Genomic DNA, 25,729 nt, shown 5'->3' with positions numbered 1-25,729 from the left:
ATTATCAAAATCAAAATGTGTCATTGTCCTCTGGCCAAAGACCAACAGAGACACCCCTGTCGCTGAATAAGTTTATTACTCATTGCAATAAGGGAAACCTTAGAAGGTGTTAGAAAGAACTTATTTTATTTTAGGTTTGGGCTCATGTTAGATGCTTTTGGAGGAGGTTCAAGAAAACCTGCATCAGAGGCACCAGTAAGTGGGGCTCATTCTATGATTTGTTATTTTAATAAATATTATCAAGAGGGAAAGAAGGCTAGATAGAGCAAGACTCAAATTTTAATAGGCAAAGAAGTAACTGTCACTCAGATTGACAGAGGAGAGGAGGACGTTTGGTATTTTGTGGCTTGGACAGCGTTCCCATTTTGTCTGGGCTCACACATGATGACAGATGTGGTTTTATTTTCGTCTTGCCCACCAAGATCAGAGTGGCCTGGTCTGATGTTGGTGTTTTGTGAAACTGTGAACAACTGTGTATGTTCAACAGTAGAACAGCATGGCCTACCTGTGGGCCAGCCCAGTTCCTAGCAATACCAAGACCCAGCTGATCACGGCTGCTAGCTGTCAGGGGCTGCTGTCCTCTTTCTCTGCTAGTTGGCCACAGGCCCTCTCCCTCTCTATGGTAGTATCTGCTGCTGCAAACGCCACCGCTGACTGCCCTTGGAATCACGTCGGAATTCACTTCTCTAATTAAAGACTAATTAGTTAACAATTGTGATACATGCTAGCTGAGAAAACAGAAACCTAATTGTGGGAGTAGGGAAAAGGGGAAATCAGAGCTGGCTTCTAGGTAGAGGTGACTTTTAACCTGGGACTTAAAGAGTAGGAATTAGCCAGAAATGGTCAAAAAAAAAAAAAAAAAAAAAAAGTCATTCTTGGCCAAGTGATCAATTCAATTAATATTGACTGAGGGTTTGCCATGAGCTCTGTGCTAACATTATCCATGTGCTGTTTTGTTTACTTTCACAGCCTCCTGATTTGGTAATGAGAGCTAACAGTGACAGCTCAAAATGGCTTCCATGTAGGACCCACTGAAGCCCACTGAGGCCCACTGAAGCCTGGCTCGAACCCTCGGAGATGAGTTCTAGCATCACTTTCATTTTACTATTGTGGAAATGGAAACACGGTGTAAGTAATCTGCCCAAGGTCACATGGTTAGCAAGTGGTACAGCCAGGATGTGAACCCAAGCAGTCTGTCTCAGGACACCAGACTCTTCATTACCAAACCCTGTGCCCTCTCTGCTTATTTTTTTATTTTTGTTTTTTATTATTTATTTATTTATTTATTTATTTATTTATTTATTTATTTATATATATTTGAGATGGATTCTTGCTCTGTTGCCCAGGCTGGAGTGCAATGGCGCAATCTCTGCTCACTGCAACCTCTACCTCCCGGGTTCAAGCGATTCTCCTGCCTCAGCCTCCCGAGTAGCTAGGATTACAGGCACCTACCACCATGCCTGACTAATTTTTGTAGTTTTAGTAGAGATGGGGTTTCACCACATTGGCCAGGCTGGTCTCGAACTCCTGACCTTGTGATCCACCCACCTCAGCCTCCCAAAGTGTTGGGATTATAGGCGTGAGCCACCGCGCCCAGCCCTCTCTGTTTACTTTTAGCCTCACTTTGAAATGAATGTAATGTAATTTGCCATGGTCATGGGGTTCCTAAGGCCTTATGCAGCCAGGATTCAAACTCAGGGACCTGACTCCAAAGCCCCATGATTTGAAGCTGTGGACTTAGAAAATGCAAAATGCACATGGGATGTATTTCCACCAGCATCCACATCTAATTTTACGGCTCCCATATGAAAATCCTTAAATCATATGCCAGACAACGGGCAGCTTTCAAAGCTAGCAGGCAGATAATAAATTTTACTTTAAACCCAAGTATTATCAGGCAGAGGAGACATAGGAGAAGAGCGAGAAACAGTTTGGCTTAATCAAGGACAAACGAGTCTGGAAAATGTCCAGATGAGGATATCTGCAGAAATCCACTATTTGGGGGGTTGGACTGTGGTTTTGAGCAGTGAATAACTGTCTAACCTGGCTGAGACCCAGAATCCCCCAGGAGCTTGTTAAAAATACAGATACCTGAGCCTCAGCTCCAGACATTCAGATTCAGGAGGTGGAGCCCAGGCACCGGTATCCTTAACAAGCTCCCAGGGGATCTTGGTCCATAGGCAGGTCTGGGAACTGCCAGTCAACGGAAACTTGAAGCACAATAGGGGGAACTGCACCCAGAAAACCAATCTAATAAGTGTAAAAAAGAAAAGAAAGCAGAATTCTGCTTGTTTAGTTGGCACAGAGGCAGGAACCATCAGGAGGAGCAGCTGAGTCAGGCAGAGACAACGTACGCTGCAGATCTCACCATCCTTTTGCCACCTGTTTATTAGTCTCTAAAATTAATAAAAGCGATCGCTCATGAACCCAATTTCTCTATATCAGGTCCTTTATGTGGATTATCGCAGAATTCTCACAATAACCCAATGATGATTAGGTATTATAACCTCTTTTTACAGATGGGGACTGGTAAGTGAAAGGGAGAGTAAATGATTTGCCCACAGCCTACGGCTGTTAGGTGGTGGATTGGGATGCAAGTCCAACAGTCTGTCTCTGAGCTTGTGGCTCCCTTCAGCACTGTGCAGGGGAGGGCTCTGTGTGCCAGGCACAAACAGGACTCCGGGACTGGCCTGAGCATTCAGGGCAGTCAACAAAACTCAGGCATGGCAAGATCCAATGATCGCAGGGCTGTGGAAATGCTAAGAGGAGGGCAAACTTCTTCGAACAAAGAAATAGAAGTGCTGGGTGCAGTGGCTCATGTCTGTAATCCTAGCACTTTGGGAGCCCAAGATGGGAGGATCATTTTAGCCCAGGAGTTCAAGACCAGCCTGTGCAACGTAGCAAAACCCTATCAATAATTTAAAAATTGGCTGGATGTGGTGGTGCATGCCTGTAGCCCCAGCTTCTTGGGAGGCTGAGGTGGGAGGACTGCTTGAGCACAGGAGATCAAGGCTGCAGTGAGCCATGATTGTACTACTGCACTCCAGCCTGAGCAACAGAGCAAGACTCTGTCTCAAAAAACAAAACAAACAAACAAAAAAACTAGGAGGACAAAGAAGGGAGCCGTTATTTTGTTGTGAGGTCAGCTTCACTGATGTATATGAGATTTGAGCAGTTGTTCACACCCAACAAATAATAAGTGCCTTGGTGTTGGGATCCAGTGGTGAACAGGAGCAGGGCTTACAGGTCAGGGATGCAGATAGACTTTAAAGTCATTCCTCTATTAATCATTTAAAGATGGGACATGACCTGATCTGGGAAAAGAGTGAGTGGTGCAGGGAAGGGGTCTTTGAGAAAATGCCCTTAAGCCCAGCTCTGATGTAAGAATTAAGGCGGTTCCAGGCAGAAGGAACAACACAGGCAAGGTCTGAGCCTGGAGGAAATGTGGCTCATTCCAGAAACAGAAAGGAGTTCATCATGGCTGCTGCAATATAGAGGGGAGGGGAGTGTCCCCAAGAGGAAGGCAGACCCTTTTTTGTGAAGATTGTCATGAAACTTAAGGTCTTGAGGTGGAGTTGGCATCAGCCAGGCCAACATGGGAAAGGTATTTTAGGCAAAGGAAAAAGCATCAGTGAAGGCTCAGAGCCCAGAAAGAAGCAACGGCCCCAAGGAAAAAGTGTGGGCCTGGAAGCTTCCCACACGGCAGGGCATCCATTTTTATATGGCTCCCACCCAATGTGAGAGGTACCGGGATTTTGGTTTTTGAGGACAAGAAAGCAAACACTGTCCTCATGAAGAAGGCCACTAGGATAAGGGGCAAAACACATGTCCCAGGACTGTCCCGAAGTTCTGATGGGACCTTGGCCATGTCCCTTCCCCAAAGGCAGCTTTGCTTGATCCTGGTGCAAAATAATTAGGTCCTACCAGGCCCACCTTTAAGAGTTTTCTGGTATTCACCTTTTCTTGGTGACTTCCTTTAAGATGGGAATGAAGGAGACAGTGGGAAGATCTCAGTGTTCTTTTGTTAAGGTTTGTAAGGGGATCAGTTTTATTGTATTTCAAAATGTCTAATGTTTAAAAAACTCAGCAGAAACATTATTTTGGATGCATTAAAAAAAAAAAAACAACCACAAAACTTTGCTTATTGCCAAAAAAATTCAAACCTCACCCCAGTAGATACCTCATAAGGGGAAAGTTGGTTTCCTGACTTTTTTTTTTTTTTGAAATGGACTCTCACTCACTCTGTTGCCCAGTGGGGAGTGCAGTGGCACTATCACTGCAGCCTCTGCCTCCTGGGTTTAAGAGATTCTCGTGCCTCGGTCTCCAAAGTACAGGGACTATAGGCGTGTGCCACCATGCCTGGCCAATTTTTGTATTTTTACTAGAGATGAGGTTTCACCATGTTGGCCAGGCTGGTCTTGAAATCCTGACCTCAAGTGATCCGCCTTGGTCTCCCAAAGTGCTGGGACCACAGGCGTGAGCCACTGCGCCTGGCCCTGACTTCTGGTGCTCCTAACTCTTCAGTTCCAGACTATTGGGTAAACATTCTCTGAGAACAAGCTAGAAGAAACTTATGGACTCAGTCAGGCTCAGAGATGTATTGTTTGGCAACAAAGTTTTATATTTGGAAAATTTCACATTTTCAGCTTCTCTGAAAAACTGAAATATCTAACTGGCTGGATCCAAAGAACAGCTGCACTTTTGGATGAGGCATGTGTGATTTCTCCACTTCACCACAGTCCCCACCACTCTCTGACACCTCCCCCAAAGACAACTTCTCTCATTTACATCACCTGCCCCATCCCTGTTCTAGAAACTTTCCTGAAATATAAGACCATATAATATGTAGGCTTCCTTTTTTTTATATATATATGCCTTGAGAATCTTTCTGTGACTACACACAGATCTAAATCTCCTCCTTTCCAATGCTAAGTCATATTCCGTGGTTGGAATCTTTGATATTTATTTATTTCTTTAAATCCCTCTTTTTATTTTTATTTTATTTAAGAAACAGGGTTTCACTTGTCACCCAGGCTGGAGTGCAGTGGTACGATCATAACTCACTGCAGCCTCAAACTCCTGGGCTCAAGCGATCCTCCTGCCTTAACCTCCTGAGCAGCTAGGACTACAAGTACCTGCTATCGTGCCTGACTAATTTTTAAAATTTAATGTAGAGGTGGGGTCTTGCTATGTGGACCAGACTGGTCTTGAACGCCTGGCCTCAAGCGATCCTCCAGCCTTGCCCTCATAAAGGGCTGGGATTACAGGTGTGAGCCACCGCACCTGGCCATCTCTAACTCTCTCTTGACGTATACATACAAAGGTTCCACTTTCTCTATAGTACATGCTGTAAATGAATATCCTTGTACATTTGTTTATGAAGTTTTTTGTTTTTGTTTTTTTGAGACAGACTCTCACTCTGTTGCCCAGGTTGGAGTGCAGTGGCATGATCTCAGCTCACTGCAACCTCCACCTCCCAGGTTCAAGCAATTCTCCTGCCTTAGCCTCCCGAGTAGCTGGGATTACGGGCATGTGGCACCATGCTGGGCTAGTTTTCATATTTTTTGTAGAGAAGGTGTTTTGCCATATTGGCCAGACTGGTCACAAACTCCTGACCTCAGGTGATCCACCTGCCTTGGCATCCCAAAGTGCTGGGATTACAGGCGTGAGCCACCGTGCCTAGCCTGTTCATGAAGTTTTATAGGATGAATACCTAGCTGCAGGCTTATTGGATAAATGTCTTTATGTACATTTTAAAACTAAGAAATTTTAAATTTAAGATTTGAAAGCTATCACAACATTGTCCAGGTTATAAGAATTTACATTCCCAGAAAATGAAATCAGTGTCCTTCCCCAAGCCTTGTTTAGATTTGCATTTTTGTAATTACTAAGGTGACCAAACCTCCCTTTATGGCCAGTTGTCCCCTGTATATCATCCACTGACCTTTTCACTTTGCACTTTTTTTTTTTTTTTTGAGACGAAGTCTCGCTCTTGTCCCCCAGGCTGGAGTGCAAAGGCACGATCTCGGCTCACTGCAACCTCCGCCTCCCGGGTTCAAGCGATTCTCCTGCCTCAGCCTCCCAAGTAGCTGGGATTACAGGCGACTGCTACCACGCCCAGCTAATTTTTGTATTTTTAGTAGAGACGGGGTTTCAGCATGCTGGCCAGGCTGGTCTAGAACTACTGACCTCAGGTGATCCGCCCGCCTCAGCCTCCCAAAGTGTTGGGATTACAGGCGTGAGCCACTGCACCTGGCCTCCACTTCGCACTTTTTATATTTTACTGGTTTTAGCAGTTCTTTGTATAAGAGGGATATTGGGCCTTAATTATATATGCCACAAAATTTTCCCCAAGTTGATTGTCTTTAGATTTTGCATTTTACTTTAGAAAACTTGTAACTTCATTTGCAATCACATATGTGATTCTTTTTCTTTGAGGGGGTGGTCCATAACCCGCTTTCTTTGGTAGGCATATTAGTACGTTTTTTAGAATCAAATGCCTTTAGCTAAGGAATGCATTCTCTGTTTCCCCACAAGATCCAGTACTATCCCATAAATGGGCTACTTCATAATTTTAAAGTTATCTTCCTGCCCCTTAAGACAAATTACACAGGTATAACTGTGTGTATGTGTGTTTGTGGGTATATCTCCTCTAGGACTTTTATGGTTTTCTTATGCACATTTACATTTTGGACCCATGTGTAATTTATTTTTGGTGGAGTGAGTGTACACAACAGAGAACGGGGATGTTTTCCTCATCAGCAGCACAAGGGGGAGGAGATACCAATGCCTGTTTAGAGATTTTTTTTAAAACAACAACAGGCTTTTTGGCCCTTTACACAAGTAAATGCAAACCCAAGGATTGTAGCCATACTTCTACCACCCAAAACAAGCACTTTTTTTTTATTGCAATGTATTTTCTGCTAGTCTTTTTTTTTCCTTAGTATACAGATTTTTGTTTCAGAAATCTTTTTTTTTTTTTTTGGTCTGTTTTTTATAACATGTGACAACATTTAAAACTGCTAACATTTAACGTTTTAACCTAGTAGCTCCCAAACCTGGCTGGGCAGCTGGCTTCCCGGTGGAGCTTGTTAAAAATAATGAATCAGCAACCCTAGGGGGTGGGCTCTGGGAATCTATATTTTTAACAAGTTCCATGGAGGTGTTTGAGACATAGCCAGGCCAACTCTGGCCGACTCCCCCATGCTGCAGCGGTACCTGTGATTGTCTGGGTCTCCGATGTGATGGTTCTGGTGGTGGTCTGAGTCTGGGTGGCAGGCACTGTTTCCTCCGATACAAACTGGACTGTGCTGGGGGCTGCCGCGGACGTGCCCGTCAGCTGGCAGCCACTTTGCTTGTGAGCTACAAAGGCATCCAGGTTGTTAAACTGCTGCTTGCAGATGCCGCAGATATGGATGTCGGGAGTCAGCTCCACCAGCACCGTTGTGCCACCTGGAACTCCATGGGACAAAGGGAAAGTAACAGATTAATTCCAAACAGCTTGGAATTCTAATGCAAACCAGATTCACAGTAGGAAGAAAAGGCATGGTGGCAGACATGGCTGAGTGGTGGTCCAGTATCCACTCCACCTTCCACTTCTTGCAATTGTGGCCCAGTATCCAATCCACCTTCCACTTCTCCTAATTGTGTCCTAGCAGCAAGGTATCATATTTCCACACAGAGATTTCTTGCCTTAGTTAAACCTGGGGAAAATTGGACATAATGTAAATACCTTAGAAATCTTCAGAAAATTGGCTGGGCGCGGTGGCTCACACCTGCAATCCTGGCACTTTGGGAGGCTGAGGCAGGCGGATCACCTGAGGTCAGGAGTTCAAGACCAGCCTGGCCAACATGGTGAAATCCCGTCTCTACTAAAAATACAAAAATTAGCTGGGCATGGTGGTGCGTGCCTATAATCCCAGCTACTCAGGAGGCTGTGGCAGGAGAATCACTTGAACCCAGCAGGCGGAGGTTGCAGCAAGCTGAGATCCCACCATTGCACCCCCGCCTGGGGGACAAGAGTGAAACTCTGTTTCAAAAAAAAACAATTTTCAGAAAATTGTGATGCATAATTTTATCCAACCATATAGGCACAAAGGTATTCTTGTATTATTTAACTTGGGGAAAATTAGAAATAATGTATAGCAACCAACCACGTGATGGTTCATGCTGCATTGTTACCCATGGGACACTAGTCGCGTTGTTTGCAAGAAAGTTATTTGATATGCAGGGATGTCCTGCACTTTGCAGAACCAGCAGCCACCTCCTATCCTAACTAAAAGATAATTATGAAAACTGATCCTCCCGCACATTTCAAACATACTCACCCAACACACATACTATGAGAACCACTAGTCTAAATAATCTTGGTCCCCTACATACTTGTGAACTTCTCCAGCACAGAGCTGGAGGAGTTTCTGGGAAGAGTTTGGCGTTCGTGATAAAAAGGGAGGAGATGTGGCTAGCACTGTGCCCCTTTTCTTCTGGCTTTGGATGCAAATGTGATGCTGGGGCTTCTGTAGCCATCTTGTAACTATGAGGAAACTGCCGAGACCCCTATGGGCTCTGCCCTTTATTTCACTGATTCCCCTGATTCAACACTGCAATCAATCAGTTCCAGATTTCACTAGACCAGTATAATTTGGGTTTCTGTTACTTGTAGCCAAAATTCATTCCTAACTGGCAGGGACATTATTTGTTTTGTTTTGCTTTGTTTTGAGACGGAGTCTCTCTCTGTTGCCCAGGCTGGAGTGCAGTGGTGCGATCTCGGCTCACTGCAAGCTCTGCCTCCTGGGTTCACGCCATTCTCCTGCCTTAGCCTCCCGAGTAGCTGGGGCTACAGGTGCCCGCCACCATGCCCAGCTAATTTTTTGTATTTTTAGTAGAGACGGGGTTCACCGTGTTAGCCAGGATGGTCTCAATCTCCTGACCTCGTGATCTGCCTGCCTCGGCCTCCCAAAGTGCTGGGATTACAGGCATGAGCCACCGTGCCCAGCCGACATTATTTCTTGATACTAATCATATCAATAGTTAATACTATATTAATACCTGCAAAGCATAGTAACTGGCACTGTACTAGAAGGTACTATATAAATATTTGTTCAATAAAGACATAGCGGGTGGATCATGAGGTCAGGAGATCAAGACCATCCTGGCTAACATGGTGAAACCCCATGTCTACTAAAAATATACAAAAAAATTAGCCGGGTGTGGTGGCACACACCTGTAATCCCAGCTACTAGGGAGGCTGAGGCAGAAGAATTGCTTGAACCTGGGAGGCGGAGGTTGCAGTGAGCTGAGATTGTGCCACTGCACTCCAAGCCTGGGCGACAGAGCAAGACTCCATCTCACATAAAATAAATAAATAAATAAATAACTCATGTTTGTAAGAAAATTTAGAAGAAGCTTAAAAAGAAGGGGAAAATCACTCAATATTTCCATCTCTGCCTGCCATGAATATCATAAAATTTTTTTTTTCCATTCATTTTCTTTACCCTTAAAAGTTGCATAAGATGGCTCACGCCTGTAATCCCAGCACTTTGGGAAGCCGAGGTGGGTGGATCACAAGGTCAAGAGATCAAGACCATCCTGGCCAACATGGTGAAACCCTGTCTCTACTAAAAATACAAAAATTAGCTGGGTGTGGTGGCATGTGCCAGTAATCCCAGCTACTCAGGAGGCTGAGGCAGGAGAATCGCTTGAACCCAGGAGGTGGAGGTTGCAGTGAGCCAAGATCATGCCACTGCACTCCAGCCTGGTGACACAGCGAGACTCTGTCTCAAAAAAAAAAAAAAAAAAAAAAGTTGCATAAGATCATAGTATTATAAATATTCAGATAATAGTGTAAAACTAATCCTTTTCCTAATTTTTTTTTTTTTTTTTTTTTTGAGACGGAGTCTCGCTGTGTCTCCCAGGCTGGAGTGCAGTGGCGCGATCTCGGCTCACTGCAAGCTCCGCCTCCCGGGTTCACGCCATTCTCCCGCCTCAGCCTCCGGAGTAGCTGGGACTACAGGCGCCCGCCACCACGCCCGGCTAATTTTTTGTATTTTTAGTAGAGACGGGGTTTCACCGTGTTAGCCAGGATGGTCTTGATCTCCTGACCTCGTGATCCGCCCGTCTCGGCCTCCCAAAGTGCTGGGATTACAGGCTTGAGCCACCGCGCCCGGCCTGCTTTTCCTAATTTTTTAAATCTTTTTTTGAGATGGAGTTTTGCTCTTGTTGCCCAGGCTGGAGTGCAAGGGCGCGATCTTGGCTCACTGCAACCTCTGCCTCCTGAGTTCAAGCGGTTCTCCTACCTCAGACTCCAGAGTATCTGGGATTACAGGCATGTGCCACCACACCCGGCTAATTTTGTATTTTTAGTAGAGACGGGGTTTCTTCATGTTGGTCAGGCTGGTCTCGAACTCCCAACCTCATGTGATCCACCTGCCTTGGCCTCCCAAAGTGCCACTCCACCTGGCCCCTTTTTCCTAAATATTGCATAAACATTGTGCTATATCATTAAAATCTCTTCATATATATCATTATTTAATGGCAATACATTATTCCATGGTGTCCATGCATCATAATCTTCTCAGCAACAATAAGGTATTTTCATAATTTCCAATTTTTCCCAAGTTAAATGATACAAGACTACCTTTGTGCATATATGGTTAAAATTATGCATCAAAATTTTCTGAAAATTTCTAAGATATTTACATTATGTCCAATTTTCCCCAGGTCTAACTAAGACAAGAAATCTCTGTTCAGAAATACAATTTGGTTCACTTGCTAAGGAGAATGGGCTGAGCACTGTGATAAGCCATCTTGCAGAGATACACTTAAGCACTTTGCAATCAATGGATGGAAGGAACCAAACCTTTTCTTCTTGGCAGCTACTGAGATATCCATGGAACTAACAAGGAAACAAGGAAGTGAGACATGAAGTAGCTTGCATTGCTGACGATTCCTTAATGATGGAACAGGACTGACATCCAGAACGGAATAATTTTAATAACAAATAATGTCACTGGTATGTGCAAAGTGCAAAAGTAATGACATAGACCTTCGTTAGAATCTTGACATTGTCACTTAACAATAGTGACTATAAGCTTGGGTTTTCTCATCTGAAAAATGGGAGAAGAGAGGTTTCTAATTCATGGTTTTCGTTTGCTTGTTTGTTTTAATTTCTCCAAGAAAAAACACGGGCTTGTTATGAGAATTAAATGGGATGGTGCTCATACCAGCACAGTCCCCCCTTCCCGCCAGTCCCCCAGCATGTTACCTGCTGGGGTTATTACTGAGGTACACTATTTAAACATGGACATATCTGAGCCCCACCTAGGAGATACTGAGTCATAACAGGGTGGGGTGAAGAGGATGGTGTTTAGGAAAATCTGTGCTTTTCACAGTCATGCAAGGAATACCCTGCGAAGTTTGGGACCCAGTGTCTTCCAAACCGTTAACAGTAGCAGCTAACAAGCTGGGAGCTTAATATGTGCCAGGTTTTCTGCAAACCCCTGGTAGACAGGTTCTCAAACTTCATGTGCTTCAGAGTTGCCCAGGCAGCTACGAAGGACAGAGGATCCCCAGCCCCACCCCCGAGATTGAATGGGTGGGGCCCAGAAAGCTGTTTTAAAATACACGCTCTCGCTCCCAGGTGGCTGGTTGCACTCAGTCTCTGGACCACACTTTGGGAAACAATGCACCAGGAGAAACCAGGGACTTGAAAAACGCTGATGTCCTCATCGGTTAAATAAAAACTGAACCCTAAACCCAAAGAAAGCGATCACGGCCCCGTTTCCCATTCAGATCCACCCTTAATGTGGAAAAGGCTTTGCAATGAGCCGGCAGGACCTCGTGAGACCTGGAGACTCCCCCAATCTCCAGGCTCTAATTTTGAGCCACTGAGGCAGAAGTTTTCCCATCAGTGTTGCCCCATTTACCCCAGATTCCTTCCTCTCTCCTGCCCGCCCCAAACTCCGCCTGGTGGGGCGGGAATGCCCTTAGGGGGTGGCGATTGTCTGAACGGCGTGCCCTCCCCCACCGTTCCCTTCCAAGGGGTCTCGCAAGGCTGGAGGGCGCCCTGCTTCTTGCGCCAGGTCGGGTGCGCCCCCACCCCAAGCCCATTCCGGCGCCCCCTGCACCGCGCGCCCGCCGCGGTCCCCGAGACGCGGCTCCCAGCCGTCACCCCGATTTCGGGGCCCCGGGCCTGCTGGCTGCGTCGCAAACGTGCTTGGGCCCGGGCCCCGGAGCGCGCACTGGGCCCCGGAGCGCGCACTGCGCCCGGAAAAGCACTTACTTTGCACGGAGCCCGCGAAGCTCTCGCCCTCGCTGCTCGCGTTCATGGCCGCAGACTAAGAGATCCCCGGCCGGCCGGGATGCCAAAGTGGGGGACGCTGATCTACATGGTGCACGGACTTTTCCTTTTATTTTTCCACACCCCCCACCCTGCCTTCTCCCAACTCTGCGAGGCGGGGAGGACGGATGTAAAGCAAGCTGCACTTCCGCTGCCTAGAGGGCGCTGGCCGGGCCCGGAGCCCCAACCTGGCTTTGCAGCAGCGGCTCCCCGGGGAAGCGGCGGGCGAATCCCGAGGCCCAGGCCCGCGGAGACCCCCAACGTCCCGGGGGAGCTGGATGGCCACGCGCGTCCCGGCGTGCTGGGAGACCGTGGGTGGCGAGGGATGCGCCCCTGCCCGCACTCTGCTTTCTCCGCGGACGCGATTGGCCTCCCCGGCTCGGGGCGCCTTTTGCACCTGCAGCCCCAGGCTTCGGGCCCCAGCGCGGCAGTGCAGCAGCGCTGCTCCGGGGACGCCTGGGTGGTTTGCGGGGAGACCCGCGTGCGGCTGCCGTTGCGGGGTGGGTGCGCGGGGCGCGGCGGGCTCCGGAGAAACTCAGGTTGGGCGTCAGTGCTAGGCAAATCAGCAAAGCTCTGGGCGGGTCCCCTGCCCCGCTAGGGAGACTGAGAGGACCGCGATGAGCTGGGGTCGTAGCGCGAAGGGACCTCTGCTCCCGGAGCTGCCAACTTTATCGTGCATCACAGTCGCCTGAAAAGCTTGTTAGAACACACGCTGCTGGGCCCACCCGAGCGTTTCTGCTTCTGTAGGTCTGGGGCGAGGCCTGAGAACGAGCATTTCTAAGTTCCCAGGTGATGTCCCTAGTGTTGGTCGGCGGCCACACTCTGAGGACACTGCCCTCTCTGCTCTGTCCCTCATGTCTTACTACTACTCTCTCCCCTGGGCTCCTGAGTCAGCCCTATTGTCTCTGCCTATCCTCCCAAGCCTCAGACCTCTCCAGCCTCGAGGCATTTGCACATAGAGTCTGCCCTGCCTCTGAAGGTCAGCATTCAAATTCACACTCAGGGAGACCAGGCTTGGCCTAATCTTATCATTCAAATATTGCAGCTCCCTCCTCCCCACCCAACCACTCCCTGTCTCCTTCCTGTTTTTCTCTTCTCTTCTCTTCTCTTCTCTTCTCTTCTCTTCTTTCTTCTTTTTTTTAGAGAGTGGGTCTTGCTCTATCTCTCAGGCTGGAGTGCTGTGGTCAGATCCTAGCTCATTGCAGCCTCCAACTCCTGGGCTCAAGCAATCCTCCCAACAGGCGTGGGCCACCACCTTGGCTCACTTTAATTTTTATTTTTGTAGAGATGTTGCCCAGACTGGTTTCGAACTCCTGGCCTCAAGCCATCCTCCTGCATCAGCCTCCCACAGTGCTGGGACTACAGGTGTGAGCCACCATGCCTGGCCTGCTTTGTCCTTAAAAGGTACTACATGGAACATAATATGTATCTCTGTGAATATGTATATCTATCTTCACATACAGATAGAATTTAATTGTATATTATCTGTGTTCTCCTCCCCCTTATTTTCAGTAAGTCCCTGTAAAAATGGGGATTAAAAAAATCTCTTTGCGGCCGGGCGCGGTGGCTCAAGCCTGTAATCCCAGCACTTTGGGAGGCCGAGACGGGCGGATCACGAGGTCAGGAGATCGAGACCATCCTGGCTAACACGGTGAAACCCCGTCTCTACTAAAAAATACAAAAAACTAGCCGGGCGCGGTGGCGGGCGCCTGTAGTCCCAACTACTCGGGAGGCTGAGGCAGGAGAATGGTGTGAACCCGGGAGGCGGAGCTTGCAGTGAGCTGAGATCCGGCCACTGCACTCCAGCCTGGGCGGCAGATCGAGACTCCGTCTCAAAAAAAAAAAAAAAAATCTCTTTGCTTCACTGATGTAGTCCAGTGACTTGGCTGGTGCCTGACACATAGTAGGCTCTCGGTAAATATGGCTTGTATAACGAATGGGATTTCCCCTGCTGCTTCCTCTAAGGCTTAGTTTCTGCCTGCAGCGGCTGTTTGTTCTCAAGTGTTTGTGATGTGCCAGGCACTGGACTAGCCACTGGAGGTAGGCCAGGGACGCAGTCAACATGAAATAATCAAATCAGTACTGTAATTATAGATAGATAGATAGATAGATAGATAGATAGATAGATAGATAGATAGATGCAGATATATAGTACTTCCTGTTTTTTAAACCTTAAGTTCTGGGATACGTATGCAGAATGTGCAGGTTTGTTACATAGGTATACATGTGCCATGGTGGTTTGCTGCAACTATCAACCCCTCACCCTGGTTTTAAGCCCCATATGCATTAGGTATTTGTCCTAATGCTCTCCCTCCCCTTGCCCCCCACTCCCCGACAGGCCCCGGTGTGTGATGTTCCCCTCCCTGTGTCCATGTGTTCTCAATATTTTACTAGTGAAAAGGGCTCCAAAGACCATAAAATGGGGCTGTAATAGTGGCTGTAGAAGTGGTCATGGTAGTCCTTTCTGAGCAGGTAATATCTGAACGAGGAGCTGGGGAGGGTGCAGCCATGTGAGGATGAGGTGGGAGCAATTCCAGCCCGAGGAACTGGTGGGAGCAAAAGCCCTGGAGCAGGAATGAGCTAGATGTAACTGGCTGTGGTCTGCCAGTCCCACTGCAGATCACATCACTCTCACCCTGCATCGCCCAAGCCAGCTCCCCCAGGCTCCTTGCTGTTGTTTAAACAAGCCCAACCCTTCCTGACCCAGGGACTCTGCATCTGCCCTCCCTCTGCCTGGATTGCTCTTCCTGGTCTTTGCAGGACTGACTATTTTAGGTCATCCAGCATCAAATGAAATGTCACCTTCCCGGAGAGACCTTCCTGTGTCTTACCTAAAGTATTCACTCCCCCTGTGACTCTACCACATCACCTTCATGATACCTATCTAGCTAACATGACCCAGGAGGGCACCGCAGCTTATGGCAATATTTATTTTTTATTGCTTGATGAATGTTTACATATGTGCACACCTGGGGAGCCCCCATCCAAGACAGACATTTCCAACCCTGGTCGGCTCCCTCATGCACCTTCCCAGCCAATAATACTATTCCAGCCGGGCAAGGTGGTTCACATCTGTAATCCCAGCACTTTGGGAGGCCAAGGCAGGCAGATCACCTGAGGTCAGGAGTTCGAGACCAGCCTGACCGATATAGCGAAACCCCATCTCTACAGTACAAAAATTAGCCAGGCTTGGTGGTGCATACCTGTAATCCCAGCTACTCCAGAGGCTGAGGCAGGAAAATTTCTTGATCCCAGGAGGCGGAGGTTGCAATGAGCCGAGATGGAGCCACTGCACTCCAGCCTGGCTGACAAGAGCGAGACTGTCTCAAAAAAAATAAATAAACAAACAAATAAATAAATAAAAATAATACTCTTCCCACTATCCAATCCTGCAGAGGTCACCATTTTAACTTCTATTGTCACGTTTCCTTTTGTTGAGAGCAATACATCTCACATTTGCCTGAAGAGAAGAAGCATCTGGAGGGCTCGCTAAGGAATGAATTCTTGAGTCCTGACCCACGCTTACTGCATCAGAATTTTCTGGGGTAAGACCTGGTAATCTGCAAATATCTCAAAAGTGCCCCAGGTAATTCTTATCATGATGTAAGTCTGGGCCTTACTGGTTTGGTGGTTAAGTGTGTAGGTCCTGGAGTCAGGCCATTCCACTGCCATGCAAATCCTGGAGTTGCTGAACTAGAATTAGTTGCTTAACCTTGAGTAAGAGATTCAACTGCTCTGTGTCCCAGTTTTCTGTAGCTTGGAGATAGCAGTAGCACCTAGTTCATTAAGTTGTTTTGTAGGAGGAACCAGTCTATATCTGTAAAGTGCTTAGAATAGTGCCTGACTCATATAACTCGGCATAAATCCTAGCTATTATTATCTTTTATTGATTTTTGGTTATTATCTGTGTCCCTACCATGTAAGCTCCAGGAGGGCATGGACCTGGCCTGTTTTATTTACCTTGTATCCTCTGAGGCCTAGAACAGAGCCTGGCACACAGGCATCCTCAGTTCATTTTTTGTTGTGAAATTATTTCATGCATGTTTCCGTGAGCTCCATTTTAACCTTTTGCTACTACGTCCAGCCAACCTTCTCTATTACTGTAAATATCCTAAAATAACCATTGGCATATGCTGTTTGTCCCTTCTTCTTTATCTCTTCCTCTTTTCCTTCCTTGGGATAAGGATATGATGGCTGGAGCTCCAGCTGCCATTTTGGACTATGAGAATGAGGCAATACTCTAAGTATGGCAGAATAGTGAGCTAGAAGGAGCCCAGGCCCCTAATTTCTTGACCACTGCAACAGTCTTTTTCTGGTCTGAAAATGTCCTATTTTCATTTCTTATTTTTCTTTTTATACTTTTTAAAAATGTTATTTTTCAACATAAGCTACATCAAGGTCAACACACTCCTATTTATTTATTTATTTATTTATTTAGAGACAGAGTCTTGCTCTGTTACCCAGGCTGGAGTGCAATGGTGCGATCTTGGCTCCCCGCAACCTCCACTTCCCAGGTTCAAGTGATCCTCCCACCTCAGCCTCCTGAGTAGCTAGGATTATAGGTGTGTGCCATCACGCCCAGCTAATTTCTTTGTATTTTTGATAGAGACAGGGTTTCACCATGTTGACCAGGCTGTTCTCAAACTCCTGGCCTCAAGTGATCTGCCTACCTTGGCCCCCCAAAGTGCTGGAATTACAGGTGTGAGCCACCGCACTGGCCCTATACTTGTTTTTCTTATTGCAAAAGTATTAGAAATTGTTGGTTAGAATTTGAAAAAAAATATATAGGAAAACATAAGAAAATAAAACCCACTTATAATTCACTACCCAGAAGTAACATTTTGATTGATGAATGTTCCTAAAAGTCTTTGTGTGTGTGTGTATGTGTGCATACACACATATAAATCATATTCATATATTTTATAAAAATGTAATTACAGTTTACATGTTTTTCATTTCCACATGAAATATACACAGCTATCTGAGATCTCACCAACCAGAGATAAATACTTATATCTTTATGCACTGCATATCTATTTCTTTATAGGCTTTTTTCTGTAGAAATGTAACAGAATGAACCATATGAATTGCTGATATATTTATTTTTTACTGAAAAATGATAATTTTATATGGTTCAAACCAATATGTACTCATAATATTAATATTATATTTCTTTTTTTTTTTTTTTTCTTGAGATGGAGTCTCACTCTGTCACGCAGGCTGGAGTGCAGTGGTAAAGTCTCAGCTCACTGCAACCTCTACCTCCTGAGTTCATGAGATTCTTCTGCCTCAGCCACCTGCATAGCTAGGATTACAGGTGCCTGCCACCAGCCTGAATAAGTTTGTGTTTTTAGTAGAGATGGGGTTTCACCATGTTGCCTAGGCTGGTCTTGAACTCCTGACCTCAAGTGATCCACCTGCCTCAGCCTCCCAGGGTTGGAATTACAGGTGTGAGCCACTGCGCCTGGCCTAATATTATACCTCTGATAGAGAACTCTGTTTGTGTATCCAATGTCTGTTCTCTCAAATTTTCTTTTCTTTTTTTTTTTTTTTTTTTTTGAGTTAGAGTCTCCCTCTGTCGCCCAGGCTGGAGTGCAGTGGTGCGATCTCGGCTCACTACAAGTTCTGCCTCCTAGGGTCACACCATTCTGCTGCCTCAGCCTCCTGAGTGGCTGGGACTACAGACGCCCGCCACCACACCCGGGTAATTTTTTGCATTTTTTTTTTTCAGTAGAGACGGGGTTTCACCGTGTTAGCCAGGATGGTCTCAATCTCCTGACCTCGTGATTCGCCCGCCTCGGCCTCCCAAAGTGCTGGGATTACAGGTATGAGCCACTGCGCCTGGCTCCTACCATTAGTTTTAATGGTCACATAATATTTCATTATAGGGTTGCATCATAATTTATTTGCTATGTTACTGGATGTTTGTTAATTATTTTCTTTTTTTTCTTTTTTCTTTTTTTTTGAGACAGAATCTTACTCTGTCACCCAGGCTGAGTACAGCGGCATGATCTTGGTTCATTGAAACCTCTACCTCCCAGGTTCAAACAATTCTCCTGCCTCAACCTCCTGAGTAGCTGGGACTACAGGCATGTGCCACCACGCCCGGCTAATTTTTTATATTTTTAGCAGAGATGGGGTTTCACCATGTTGGCCAGGCTGGTCTCGAACTCCTGACCTTGTGATCTGCCCACCTCGGCCTTCCAAAGTACTGAGATTACAGGCGTGAGCCATGACCCTGCCGTTAATGATCTTTTAGATATCATAATATATCATAGTAGCTTTTTTAATTGGCCCATGCGAACACATTATTTCTCTATGCCAGCCATCCTGAAGAGCTGCCAGAATAACTTGTTTCAACACCATGTGGAAGGGCTTTTTCTTTCTTTCTTTTTTCAGATTATTTTTTTTCAATGTGGATTCTATCCAGATCTATTTCTCAGTAAGAATCACAGTTCTTGAAAAGTTAACAGCCTTTGTTTGACTAGAAAGCTCACGATTTCTTCTGTTCTCAAGTTTTTGACCACTTCTCATTTAATAGATAAAATATAATATAGAAATGGCAAATGTCTTGTAGGGTGCAGACATATTGGTAATCCTACTCCATGTTCTAAATCTGGCAACTAAAATAAATTTGAATTTGTTACCAGTGCTTAAAAGTTGATGTATTTCTCATAAGAATTGGGATTTATAGCTTTTTGCAAAAATGGAAGGATCTGGCAAATCCGGGCCTGGATTGTCAAATGGTAACCCTTGGCTGGGTCTGAGAAGCTCCGGTGGATGAAGTCCAGCCTCTCTGATTTACCCCAGTCCCCATTCCTCCCTGTTATTCTTGATAACAAGGCCGAGAATCAGTTTCCCTCATTCATTGCCCCTGTGAGTCATGTTGAATTTAACCAAAATGTGTAACATGTTTCTGATAGAAAAAAAGAACTTCTCCTTCCCCATGGTTTCAATATTTCTGTTAACTAAAAGACTTCACTAAGTTACTCACATTACCTCCACTATGTCCAAATAAATAAAATTTTTAAAAAGCCTATTTTATAACAAAGTGTTGGATGCCTCATGTAATTTATTATTCTTGACTGTCAGAACAATAGTGAAGCGGTAGACACTATTATCACTATTTCATAGATGCAGAAACTTAGTCTCAGAAAGCCTAAATAAATTTTCTTCAGGCAAAAGACCAATAAAAGACTACGCTAGTTAAGAATCTTTGGCCAGGCATGGTGGCTCACACCTGTAATCCCAGCACTTTGAGAGGCAGGCCAGGAGTTCAAGACCAGCCTGTGCAACATGGCAAGACCCTGTCTCTACAAAAAGTATCAAAATTAGCTGGGTGGTGGTATGCACCTGTAGTCCCTGCTGCACAAGAGGCTGAGATGGGAGGATGCCTTTAGCTCAGAAGGTTGGGGCTGCGGTGAGCTGTGATGGCACCACTGCACTCCAGCCCATATGACAGAGCAAGCCCCTTCCTCTAAATTTAAATAATTAATTAATTAATTAATTAAGAATCACTGATGGCAAGTAACAGAAACCGTAGAACAGATTTTCACAGTATTTTAAAATCAATCTATTAGAATCATTTACCTGCTTAAATTATTTCTGGCAAGAGACTTTCAAATACTATCTTAAAGTATTAAGAGAACACACAGGTTTTTTTTGGGGGGGGTGTCTGCTAATGTTGATAACAAGAATAATGAGGACATAGTAACTGAATTAATTACTGTAAGTTTTTCGAGCAAATATATCCTTCTAACAAAATACAGATGCTTGTTCAACTTATGTATGATGCGCTATGTCTTGATAAACTCATTTTAAGCTGGAAATGTTTTAAGTTGAAAATTCATTTAACAGATCTAACCTACCAAATACCGTACCTTAGTCTAGCCTAAATTAAACATGCCCAGAACACTTACATTAGCCTATGGTTGGGCAAAATCATCTAAAAAAGCCTATTTTGGCCAAACGTGGTGGCTCACGCCTATAATCCCAGTTCTTTGGGAGGCTGAGGCGGGCAGATCACCTGAGGTCAGGAGTTTGAGACCAGCCTGGCCAGCATGGTGAAACCTTGTCTCCACTAAAAATATGAAAGATTAGTGGAGCGTGGTGGCATGCACCCATAGTCCTAGCTACTCGGGAGGCTGCGGCATAAGAATCACTTGAACCTGGGAGGCAGAGGTTGCAGTGAGCCGAGATCATGACACTGCCTGAGCGACAGAGTGAGACTCCACCTCAAAAATAAATAAATAAATATATACATACATAAAATAAAAAAGCCTGTTTTATGACAAAGTGTTGGATGCCTTGTGTAATTTATTTGATACTGTACTGAAAGTGAAAAACAGAATGGTTCACTGGTGCTGCTCAGCAGCATGAGAGAGTATCACACTGAATATCTCTATCCTAGGAAAATATTCAAATATCAAAATGGAAAGTATGGGTTTCTACTTAATGGGTATCACTTTCACACCCATGATAAAGTTGAACAATTATCAACAGTACTATTTTACATCAGGAATCGTCTGTAGTTTATAATTTCAAGAGACCAAAATTTTTCAACACTAAGTATTTTAACATACGTAGTTTCCTATAGTAATCATTCATAGTTAGTAAAACGTCAATTCTCAAGGCAGGAAATTTTATTTTCCTCCTTGTATACCAGCACCTATAACAGTGCATGGTATTTAGAAAAGGTTGGATAGATATGTTGATGAATGAATGAATGTGCCTTTTGTCAAGATGGCTTCAGAATATAACTATTAAAGCAAACATTTAACTATTACAGGAAAACATTTTTTTCCTTTCTAGTAAACATACGGAGAAAAAATGTGACATAATAACAGAATACAGCAAATTATAGATTCCATTTAGACTTTATGATAACTCGTATTTTTAAACCTCCTTTATTTTTCTCGACAAGGGCTAACAACAATGGGTATCCTGGGGCTTGGCATTTTCAAAAGTACTTACGTCGATAATCTCTCCACTTAGAAAGTACTACAGAAAATTGTGGCTAAGGTTTCAATGATACATTTATCGAAGGCTGGTGGGCTGGTCCAGAGGCTGTCGCTCTGTGATTCTTCCCTTGCTCCCGCTCTTTGTCAGGGATGCTGACCCTTGTTTCTTGTATCCAGGGTTCTGGGGGCTTCTAGCTTCCTGCTGGGTTTGGGTAAGGGGTGGAAGGGAGAAGGCAGAGTATTTCTCCTTTTCCCCTCTGTCTTGGTGGCAGTGGCTGTGTCTCCTCCATGGCCCTAGATCCTATCGGATGGGACCACTGTGGCCTCACCTTCTGCCAGGTGACTGTGGTCTCTGAAAATACCACCTCCTCCCTCTGTCTCTCTCCCTGTCACCTTCCCTGGAGAGAAAAGGCAGTGGCTTCCAGGTGTTAATGTCTGGGTTGCCTAACCATTCCCATTTGATCTCTCAGCTCTTGCATCACTTGGATATCAAATTCCCTGTGTTACATTTACTGAAATTCTTAGAATTGCTTCTCTTTCTCTGGTTAGTCCCTGATTGACATAGCTGTATTAAAGTTTGCAGGGATTATACTTTCATTCTTGCTTTTCTGGACACCCCATGGGTGATTCTTAGACTGGAGAGTGCCTCAGACTTTTAAGGGAACTTGTTGAGGACACATATGCTTGGGCACCATCCAGGGGCCTGGGGTCAGAATCTTGGAGCCTCTGGTCCAGACATGCACAGCACGGAGAGACGCCTCAGGTGACTCCAGTGAGCTCCTCCTGACGTCACTGTCACTGAATCCTGATCCCAAATGTTGGAAGGGGACTAAGGGAAATTTCTCTTCCAAAAATTGATTCACTAACAATATTTAGCAATTGCCTGGAATCCTTTATGTAAACATAAATGACAATGAAGAAACACTTGAAATTTAACCTAAGTGCTAAACTCTCTGTAATGAGATATGATCCAGACTAAACCCGCTGGGCATTAAGTGGTAGTTACACAACCAATCATTTTGATGAGAGCTGGCTTTGAGTCTTGCCTGGCACATAACTGAGTGTGCACACCTGTGTTTTAATGATATACTCACTCGGATAATTTCACACAAGCAAGCATGCACAGGCCTGATTTTTTTGTTGTTCTTTCATATAGTTAATGCATCAACACAGAAATTCTCAAACGGCATGAAAGGGTATATAGTGAAAAGTGGATGTCCCTTCAATCTTCCCCAGCCCCCTAATTCCCTTCCCCTTCCCCTTCCCCCTCCCCTCCCCTCCCCTCACTTCCCCTCCCCTCCCCTCCCCTGCCCTCCCCTCTGATGGAGTCTTGCTCTGTCGCCCAGGCTGGAGTGCAGTGGCACGATCTCGGTTCACTGCAAACTCCGTCTCCCAGGTTCACACCATTCTCCTGCCTCAGCCTCCTGAGTAGCTGGGACTACAGGCGCCCGCCACCACGCCTGGCTAATGCTTTTTGTATTTTTAGTAGAGACGGGGTTTCACTGTGTTAGCCAGGATGGTCTCCAGCTCCTGACCTTGTGATCTGCCCACCTCGGCCTCCCAAAGTGCTGGGATTACAGGCGTGAGCCGCCGTGCCCGGCCCCTAATTTCTTTTAGGAAGCAACATTGTTACCAATTTCTTGGTTGTTCTTCAGAACTTTCTGACATACATACAAAAAGACATACACATATTCATCGCCCCCGCTTTTTTTTAAACAACAAATTATATTCTAATGCAAATAGCATTCTATACCCTGCTTTTTTGCACAACAATATATCTTGAAAAATATTGCTTATCAGTGCATCTAGATTTGCCTTATTGCTTTAGGAAAAATTCAGTTTTTCACTGTACATGTACACATATACTAAAATTTAAGCAACTCTCATTAATGGACACTGTTTCTAGTTTTTTGTTACTATAAACATAGCTGTAATGAATATCTATAATTGCATCTGTACATGAAAGAGTCTATCTGCAGACTAATTTGCTAAAATGGAATTGCTAGGTCAAAGGTGCATTTAACATTTTGACATTTTCAACGGGGTACTGCTTAGAACTCCCACCCAGAACTTATTAGAGGACCTGTTTCCTATAGCCTCACTCACACAAAGCCTCAGATTTTTTATCAATCTGACAGGTAAAATATGGTTTTCCATAGGGTTAATTTGCATATCTGAATTTAAATAAACAAAATCACATACTTAACACCTACCTCCAAAAAAATTGCTAACAATTTGTAATTATTGACTCAGAAGAGGTGCAAATACAATGCAGAGATGGCAAAGGGGATACTTTGTTACGAAGTGTGAATGCCAAAGAGCACATTTGAAAGTTGAAGTGGACTTGTTGGGAGCCCCCACGGGTTAGAAGTTAGAATGTAATACTTTTGAGTGTGAGCTTACAATTGTACTTGATACAATTGTATTTGATACAATTGTGTTTGATTTTCTTTAAAATATCCTAAGAAGGATTTTAGTAAGGGCTACACTGGTTACTAAAAATCAATAGTCCGGCCGGGCGCGGTGGCTCAAGCCTGTAATCCCAGCACTTTGGGAGGCCGAGACGGGCGGATCACGAGGTCAGGAGATCGAGACCATCCTGGCTAACACGGTGAAACCCCGTCTCTAATAAAAAATACAAAAAAAAAAAACTAGCCGGGCGAGGTGGCAGGTGCCTGTAGTCCCAGCTACTCGGGAGGCTGAGGCAGGAGAATGGTGTGAACCCGGGAGGCGGAGCTTGCAGTGAGCCAAGATCTGGCCATTGCACTCCAGCCTGGGTGACACAGCAAGACTCCGTCTCAAAAAAAAAAAAATAAAATAAAATAAAATAAAATAAAATAAAATAAAAATCAATAGTCCCCCAAGTAGAAAGGCTCGAAGTCACAGAAACCTATTTCTCATTCTCAACAGTCTGAGATAGATGTTACCATCAGTAGGACATTCGCCATCAAAGGCCCGGACCCCTTCCATCTTATGGCTCTGTCATCCTTTGGGGCTTGACTTGGAGAAGGCCACTCACTTCCCACAGGCTTTGTCTGCCACACATCTATTTCCTGCTTAAGTGCCATTGGCAGAATCCAGTCACATGGTCCATCATGGAAGCAAGTGGGCAGGGCTGGGAAATGTAGCCTCTGGATGAGCAGCAGCTTCTCAGCTACAACACTACACTAAAGGTGGGGCAAATTTTGATAGATAGTTGTCTCTGCCACAGAAAGGGTTTTCCACTTTTGCACATCTAGAGATCTGTGGAGCTAGGTTTTAATTCAGAGAATTGTTATTTAGCTAACTCTACTGGACTTTTTTCTTTCTTTCCTTCTTTCTCTCTCTCTCTTTTTCTTTCTGTTTAGACAAAGTCTTGCTCTGTTGCCCAGGATGGAGTGCAGTGATGTGATTTTGGTTCACTGCACCCTCTGCCTCCTGGGTTCAAGGGATTCTGGTGCCTCAGCCTCCCAGGTCGCTGGAATTACAGGCACTTACTATCACGCCTGGCTAATTTTTGTATTTTTACTAGAGACAGGGTTTTATCATGTTGGCCAGGCTGGTCTTGAACTCCTGAGCTCAAGTGATCCACCCGCCCTGGCCTCCCGAAGTGCTGAGATTACAGGTGTGAGCCACCACGCCCAGCCTCTAGTGGACTTTTTTTTGTTGTTGTTTTTTGATTTGGTCAGCCTGGCATCCCCTTCCTACTTCTGATAACAGAATTTTTGTTCATGATTTCCTTTGGGGGAAATAGTTTCCCATTATTTCACATAACATTAATCACAGTCTCCCATCCCAGTGGTCACAAATGTGGTCATGTCACCCAGACATAGCCAATATCTCCTACTGTACTGAATTATTTTGAAGTTCCTCCCAGCTTCTGTACCATGTAGTTTGTTCTATTTCCCATCTGAAATTCTGTTTCCCATTTGATTTCCTGGGACCACTTCTACTGCTTCCATTTGAGCTGAAGAACTGCCTTATGTGGAACCTCTTCGAGAATCGCCTAGACTGATTTGGGATCCCCTCCCTAGATCCCTAAGTGTGGCTACACTCCAGCACTCACCATAGTGTATCGATTTGGTTGATTTGTTGTTCTGTACTCACCACAGTGTATCATATTGGTTGATTTGTTTGTGTGTTTCAGTTAAGACACCTTTGGCTGCAAGCATCTTACATGAAGCTTTTCTTGGGTATACCTCAAGATGGATATGCCATCAGTCCTTCCAGTAGCTGAAGAGGACTGGGTTTACTGGAACTCTTAAGACTGGTTACATCAGTCAGGACTAGCCTTTGTCTGGGGCTGTGCCCAGTCTCACTGTAAACTATACATGACAATCTCATTTCCTTTGGCCAGCGATTGGGCTCCCAGTGGGCCAAGTTCTGCTCAATAAGACACAGAGCAAATCTCCTGATGGCTTTTGAGAATGATTTTCCTTCCTGGAAAGAAAGA

General features: G+C 45.2%; 1 protein-coding gene and 1 long non-coding RNA gene across 9 annotated transcripts in view; one reads left to right on the top strand and one right to left on the bottom strand.

Moving 5' to 3' along the window:
• LOC105470663 (ZFP64 zinc finger protein) overlaps positions 1-12,470 on the bottom strand; it is a 100,952-nt gene extending 88,482 nt beyond the window's left edge. For 2 of the 4 annotated variants that reach the window (XM_011722840.3, XM_011722838.2), the window contains exons 1-2: positions 12,281-12,470; positions 7,219-7,458 (exon numbers count right to left, since the gene is read on the bottom strand). In XM_011722840.3, the coding sequence (XP_011721142.1) occupies positions 7,219-7,458; positions 12,281-12,326 (286 nt within the window). In that variant the 5' untranslated portion in view covers positions 12,327-12,470. The remainder of the gene's footprint in view (positions 1-7,218; positions 7,459-12,280) is intronic. The other 2 variants (XM_011722839.3, XM_011722841.2) reach the window with 2 other exon arrangements.
• Positions 1-25,729, top strand: part of LOC105470662 (uncharacterized) — a 411,643-nt gene that overhangs the window by 3,684 nt on the left and 382,230 nt on the right. For all 5 annotated transcript variants that reach the window (XR_011613241.1, XR_011613249.1, XR_011613245.1 and 2 more), the window contains exon 2: positions 970-1,128. This is a non-coding gene — a long non-coding RNA (uncharacterized lncRNA). The remainder of the gene's footprint in view (positions 1-969; positions 1,129-25,729) is intronic.

Source organism: Macaca nemestrina, chromosome 15, assembly GCF_043159975.1.
Source record: "Macaca nemestrina isolate mMacNem1 chromosome 15, mMacNem.hap1, whole genome shotgun sequence".
NCBI classification, from domain to species: Eukaryota; Metazoa; Chordata; class Mammalia; order Primates; family Cercopithecidae; genus Macaca; species Macaca nemestrina.
The sequence above is the reverse complement of the archived record's forward strand: the minus strand, read 5'-3'. Positions and strand labels throughout refer to the sequence as shown.